The following is a 7,059-nucleotide window of genomic DNA, read 5'->3' as shown; positions in this document are numbered from 1 at the left end:
ATAAATAATAGAAATAAAAGCGAAAACAATAAGAAAAAAAAATATAAAAAAAAAAAATTTAGTAGAAAGTTAAAATATTAAAATAAATAAAAATATATTAATTTTTTTTATTTATATATATACTTTATATCAGATTCTAATCAGATTATTAATAAAATATATACTTTATTTACTATTCTAGAATTTTTTATTTATAAAATATATAGTTTATTAAATAATTTTTTTATTATTACAGCGCCGAACTCTACTATTTAAAAAATATTACTAGTAGAAATATCTAATTAGAATAAATAGTAAAACTATTTATAACTATATTATTATATTAAATAACCCGGCTTAATAAAAAAATATAATTATTATATAATATTTACTGCTATAATAGTCTATATCTATTATTATAATAGCTGCTTTAGAATTAATATAGATTTATTAAAATTTTAATTTAAATATTTATATTATTATATTACTTACTTTTTTTTTTTATATAATATATTGTTCTGAGATTTTTTAGAAAAGAAGATTTCTTAAGAATTAGTCTTAAAATTAATAAGAGACTGCTTTTAACTATTTTACTTGTCTTGTCTAATCAGTATGTCTACTGCGTCAAGTAGTTCCTAACAATATTTATAATATTTTTTAATATTTTTGTCTATATAAATTAATATATTGTTAATATAGACTAAGTAGAATTTATAAAAATATTTATATAATATTTAATTAATATATTTTTAAAAGATACTTAAAGTATTTACTAGTTTAAAGAATATTATTAGCTATTTATATAATTTATATTATATATAAAAGACTATTATTTATTCTTAGCCTTTTATAATATAAATTTTATAAAAAACAGACAAGATATCTAGTTTAATAAATTATTTAGTTTTTCTAATCTGATTTAGAGTTTTATAGATTAAGAAAAATAGATAATAATTTTTTTTATAAATATATTAAATACTCGGTAGTTTATGTAGAATTTTAAATTTCTTTTTAATTTTTATATAAAAAGTACTAGAACTGCTGCTGAAAAATAGCTGATTTATATAAAATTCTTTTTTAATAACTTAATTAATTTAGATTATAGAACTGTTAGTTTTTTTTAAAATATATTATAAAACAGGTTCTATAGAATTTTTAGTTTTTTTCTATTTTAATATACAAGCTTAATTTTATAATTAATATTTTTTTTTAATATGGTAATAGTTTTTTTATATTTTCTAATTAAAAAAAATAAGAAATCTTAATAATATTTAAAAAATATTATATATAAATTAATTATTTTTTTTATTTAAAGTACTTTCTGTATATTAGTAAAAAAATAATAAATATTTTTATATTTTTTTTAGATTTTTTCTGCAGATAGTCTTTAAATTTTATTTTTATAATTAACTAAAGTTTTAGATTTATATATTATAAATATAATAGATTTTTTAGTTTTATTTTAGTTATATATAAGAATAATTATTTTTAATCTAATTTTAATATTCTATTATAGCAGAACAGCCAGCTTTTTTTTAAAATTAAGTTATATTTAAGATTATCGGATATTATATAAAGATATATTTTTTAATATAAAATCTTATATCTATTCTTACTCATATAATAAAGTAGATTAATATTTTATTATTTAAAATTTCTTATAGTGGCCTTAGATCAATACTAATAATTAATAGATTATTTATTTTAATAAATATTTTATTTATAATACTATAGATTAGATATTCTAAATTAATAAAAATATAAATAGTTATAATAAAATTTAAAATAATTTTTATTAAAAAATATACAACTATATATTTTTTTAAAACTTTTTTATTTTTTTAGCTTTGTCCAGAGATTTTTATTTAAATATATAATTTTATATTAGACTTTTTCTTTTCTTAAATTAAAGTTTTTATTTAAAAAAGTATATTATTTCTTTTATTATTAAAAAACAGATATAACAGCGGCTATACTTATTAGTTATATAATAGATTTTAAAAAATATTAGTAAATAAAATATTTGTTCTGTTTATAATAAAAATAGTAATTTATTTTATATTTTTTTTTATATTTTATTAGATATTATCTATTAGATTTATTTCTAGAAATTATTAATAATTATATAAAAATAGTATTTTTCTTACTATACAGTAGTTATCTAAGTAGATTTTTATTTTATTAGTTTAGAATTTGATTTATATCGCGCCGGTATAGTTTTAATATAACTTTTTTTTAAAAAAAATATTTTATTTAGATTATAATTTATATAATATAGTTAGTTGTAATAGCTTTTATATATAAATTTTTAAAAAATTCTAACTAATTTTTTTATAAATCTTTAGTTTACTATAGTATTTAGTATGATTTCTTTTATTTATTTAACTAATTATATTCTTCTACTTATAGTAAAGCTTTATTAAAATTATTTAAAAACTTTTTTGATTTTATTTTTTTTTATTTTATTATATTTATCCGGTTTAGAACTTTTTATTATATATTAAAATCTTTAAATATTTTATTTATTATTATAAATATATCTTTAAATTATACCGACTTAGTATTTTAAAATTTAATTTAAAAAAATATCTACTATACTATTCGTTCGTAAAATTAATTATAAATATAAAAAACTTATTCCGGTCTAATAAAATAATAATTTCTATTAATTATAAATTTTATATATATATTTAATTTAAATAGTTTATAATTATATTTATTTTTTCTATTAAATAGTTTTATATTAAAATATTAAAAATAGAATTTATAGTTCGGCTTGTATAGTTATTATAAAAGATTTTTTTTTAATTTATTATAAATAATAAAAGTTATATTATAATTTTATAATTTATTTATTTATTTTTTAAAAGCTAGTTTTTATTTTATTATTTTTATATAAAGACTAATTAGCTTCTGTAAAAAAATTATATATTATTATATATAGCTATAAATACTATAATTAGCTGTAGTTTTTTTTAATTTATTTATTTTATTATTTTAATAATTTCTTTAGTTTTATTTTATTTTATTTATACGCCTAGTCGGGCTCTGTTTAAAATCTTTTTAAGCTATTTCTAATATTATAAAACAAATAGATTATACTAATTAAAATATATTTTAGAATAAAAAAAATAGCTAAAAAACTATTTTATCTATTTATATAAAATTCTTTTCTATATATGCTAAGCTAGCGCTAGTTAGTATATAGCGTGCGAGATCTCAGGCATTAACTGGTGCCTGAAGCTGAGCTCTATATCAGGGCCTTGGTCCCATAACAGAAGTATTAGTTTCTAAAATACTATATTTATAAACTTAATTTCTTTAATTTCTAATATGTATATTTTATTATTTTAATTATATATTTTGAACCTATATCTTCCGATAAAAACCTGTTTAATTATTTTAATATTTTTTTTAAATATTATAAATAAATATCTTTACAAATGATCAGACTATCAAAAAATTACTGTAGTTTTTAAATAAATATATTATTTTATATAGCTGCTACTGTATTTTATAATATAATATCTTCTATATTAATAGACATATAGCCTTTAATCTAATAAGTAGATTTATTAAAAAGTATTATAGTAAAAAACTAATTTATAACTATAAGTATCTTTCAGTCTTCTTAATTTTTTTATCTTTTCTATAATCAATCAGATCAATCTTCATCTTATCTACGTTTATCGTATCCTGCCATAAAAGTAATGAAAAAAATTAATGCAACACAATATTTCTGTTTTGTATAGATAACTAGCTTCTTTAGCAGTCACATGATAAATCCGCTTAATAAGAAGCTTTTGTGCCACACGACCGAAAAAACAAGATCGGCTTTTCTGTAGTCTGATTTTCTTCCCTGTATTGTAAGTTATCTATCTTAGCGTCATCAGCATGATTGTGGAATTGATCACTTTAATCCTTTGAATTCATCTCCATCCTTCTTGTGTAGAGGCTTCAAGTACTAAGGGTCAATGTATCTGGTAAGTCAGGAGTGCAAAGAAAGACCTGCATCCCACTGGATAGGTGTATATACCATGCCCATCTTCTAATCTAGTCGTGAACTTATTCTCTTGATTGGGACAATTATATGATATTTGTTAACTAGTTGATAGCCCGCACATAGCTTCTTGTTAAGATTCTGAACTATATGTACTGGTGTATTTTTGCTTATCCTTACAAGAGAAACATGGACGTGAGAAAGCTCATGGCGACATAAATGATGTAGGGTATTAGTGTCTTGACAGAGACCCTGTCACTTCAAAGTCTCTAGAATGGCATGATGGATTTAGTACTAATTCTATTCAGAATCTATTTCGGGACTTTCGACAATGCGCTCGCACTTTTGGAGACTCTTTTCTACACAGTCCGGAGAGCGGTAACTTAACTGATTTTCTTAACTTAGTAATGTTCAACAACCAACCTATCATTTGTGTTATGTGTGTGTATTCTACGGAGAAACTTGCCCGTCCTTCTTAATCTAGCAGCAGCTGTGACTTATTACTTTCACACAGTGTTCTATTTAGAAGAGTCTTTGTGACCCAAGAACATGGCACATTATTCATACGAGCAAGCGTGTGAAGCAGCTCTCTTTTTTAAAGATCGCTTGCCGTCTCCGTTGCAAGCCCCTCGCATCGCCATAATCTGTGGCTCTGGCTTGGGCGGGCTCGCCAACACAATTGACGCCCAACCGCGAGCCGAATTTGACTTCAAGTCAATTCCTCATTTCCCTCATCTAACAGGTAACCTTTACGCTCCACGAGTTCGTCATTACTTAAATCTCAGTGCTTATCTTGCATCTATAAGTTGCCGGCCACGCAGGAAAACTCGTCTTTGGATGTCTCAACGGGCAGGTCCCTGCAGTGTTGATGGTGGGCCGAGCTCAGTGAGATAAACCTCCATCTTCGTCAAGTCCAATGACTGCATGGATTGCTGATTGACTGCGACCTGTTCACAGTTACTACGAGGGCCATTCTCTTGATCGAGTGACATTTCCTGTACGCGTTTTCAAGCTACTTGGCATTGACACAATAATCTGTCAGTCTTCCCTTTTCCCCTCAGGCAGATGGAAGAGGGTACGGCAGGAGTGATTGCCTTTCATATCTCGAAACTAACACGCTCAAACGGTGATAGTAACCAATGCCGCGGGGGCCTTAAATCCAGATTATATGGTGGGAGACATTGTGCTACTCAACGACGTCAGTGGACAAACCCTTATGCTCTAAAAGAGTGGCTTATTCTCAAAGGTGTACAGCATTTATTCCTTTCTGGACTGGCAGGCATTCATCCACTAAGAGGGCCCAATGCCGAAGAATTCGGTCCACGTTTCCCTCCACTATCTGATGCCTACGATCTCGACCTGCGCCGCCATGTTCATAAAGCTTGGGCCGCCATGGATCTATCGGGCAACAAGAGGAGGCTCCACGAGGGTATATATGCTTTTGTTGGCGGACCAAGGTGAGCGGTGTAATCCCATACTCCGTTTGCACAGCTAAACTGGTACAGCTATGAGACCAGAGCAGAATGTCGCATGCTCCGCGGATTAGGCGCCGATGTGGTGGGGATGTCCACTGTCCCAGAAATTGTTGTTGCGAGGCATTGCGGCATGCGAGTCCTAGCATTGAGTCTCGTGACTAATAAGGCTGTTCTGGAACCAGTTCCCCGAGGTGATGACAGTTTGCTCACATGCAAGAGGGCGGAAGAGCTGGATGCAATCATGCAGGAAGGCAAGGCTAACCATCAAGAAGTCCTTGACGCTGGTCGCTCGGCAGCAATCGACATGCAAGTATGCTCGTTCTTCTCCCTTGGAGCCGAATGCCAATTGACACGTGTGCAGAGGTTGGTGATGGAGACAGTCGCTTTCGGGTTTCCACCATCCGACAGGCGCTAACGGGGCGATCTCGCGAATTGGGGGCGAGACGACCCTGTTCGGTAAGCGCACGCGAGATTCTCGACCCAAGGCTTAGATAAATAAGCCAAGTGCCCTGTCCAGTGACAGCACGCCATCGCTTGACCCTGAATGAGAACGAAACCCCCCATAAGCTTTCGAGCTAGTCAGTCTACTTCCCTCTGGTATTTCTTCTAGAGCGTAGAGTTTTGTAGTAAGCCTTTTTACCACTTTGTTTGGTGGCCTGTATGTCCCTGTACTTAGTCTCAAAGCGTTTGGTCTCCTTCTCCACTGCCAATGCTTCGTCGACAAATGTCTTCTTACGGTCCTTTTTCGCGATGCGGCCACTGAAGAACTCCGTTGGACCTTCAATGATCGTGCCAATTTGAGAATAAGTGGGGGGCTGCGCTTTACTGTTCTCCTTCTTATAATGCCTCTTGGGATCCAAGACTGAGCGCATTCGAAGAAGTTGTAGGTCTCGTCTTAACTCTGCCGTCAGTTCGGTTTTGGGCAGGTCAAACCAGTCACTACCGGCCGTTGGTTTCATCTGGAATTCGACGCAATTAGCCTTTGAACCCTTTCCTTGCGGTGAGATGTCAAGGTTGCGAACAGAAATTTTCTCAGAGTAACTATGAAACAAAAAAGAACTTTCATTGGCACAGCGCAGCCCAGTACGGGATGATAAGCTGTATCAAGCGCTTACGCGATATATTTTCCTCATTGCGATGGGGTTGATCGACTGCAACAAGCAACAAAAGAGACAGGGACTCTTACCTTCAAGCTCTTTGAATCATGAGTAGCTCCGCTTGGCCTTTTAGTAAGACCATCATTGTAGTCTTCATGAGTCAGCAACCTGGCAGTATCTACCAATGCTATATCATCTTTGGGATGAAAATACGGCTCGAGAGCCGTACTGTCAGATAATTTTGGTATCCTGATGAGTATAGAATTAGCTTTATACTAAGGCAGAGAATACCTTGGAGCAGATGCCACCGAAAGACAAACCGTATCAAATTTTGCTCAGAGAGTGAGTCTGCAGCCTGTATATGGTCAGATTCTTTGGGTCTTTCGCCATCGCAACCCTGGAGCCGATCTTCAGCTTCGAGGAGAAGCTGTTCTATCTCCTGATCTGTTAAGATAATGCCATCCTGTAATTGGAGGTCATCAAATTTAAAGCATGTTGCCCCTGTCAT

The 7,059-nt window shown here is 29.4% G+C and overlaps 2 protein-coding genes across 2 annotated transcripts; one reads left to right on the top strand and one right to left on the bottom strand.

Moving 5' to 3' along the window:
- The first annotated feature begins 4,364 nt into the window (after positions 1 to 4,364).
- BO95DRAFT_387719 (purine-nucleoside phosphorylase) lies at positions 4,365 to 5,947 on the top strand. Its single transcript, XM_025583535.1, has 7 exons — positions 4,365 to 4,721; positions 4,786 to 4,864; positions 4,937 to 5,016; positions 5,113 to 5,177; positions 5,234 to 5,436; positions 5,485 to 5,764; positions 5,816 to 5,947. Exons 1-7 carry the CDS (start codon positions 4,529 to 4,531, stop codon positions 5,867 to 5,869), a joined length of 954 nt encoding a protein of 317 aa, XP_025442942.1. The 5' UTR covers positions 4,365 to 4,528; the 3' UTR covers positions 5,870 to 5,947.
- A 91-nt stretch (positions 5,948 to 6,038) lies between these two features.
- BO95DRAFT_361434 (Fcf2 domain-containing protein) lies at positions 6,039 to 7,059 on the bottom strand (the record flags this gene model as incomplete). The annotated part of the gene is made up of 3 exons (XM_025582523.1): positions 6,039 to 6,413; positions 6,641 to 6,800; positions 6,872 to 7,059. 3 exons carry the CDS (start codon positions 7,057 to 7,059, stop codon positions 6,039 to 6,041), a joined length of 723 nt encoding a protein of 240 aa, XP_025442941.1.

Source organism: Aspergillus brunneoviolaceus, assembly GCF_003184695.1.
Source record: "Aspergillus brunneoviolaceus CBS 621.78 unplaced genomic scaffold BO95scaffold_28, whole genome shotgun sequence".
NCBI classification, from domain to species: Eukaryota; Fungi; Ascomycota; class Eurotiomycetes; order Eurotiales; family Aspergillaceae; genus Aspergillus; species Aspergillus brunneoviolaceus.
The sequence above is the reverse complement of the archived record's forward strand: the minus strand, read 5'-3'. Positions and strand labels throughout refer to the sequence as shown.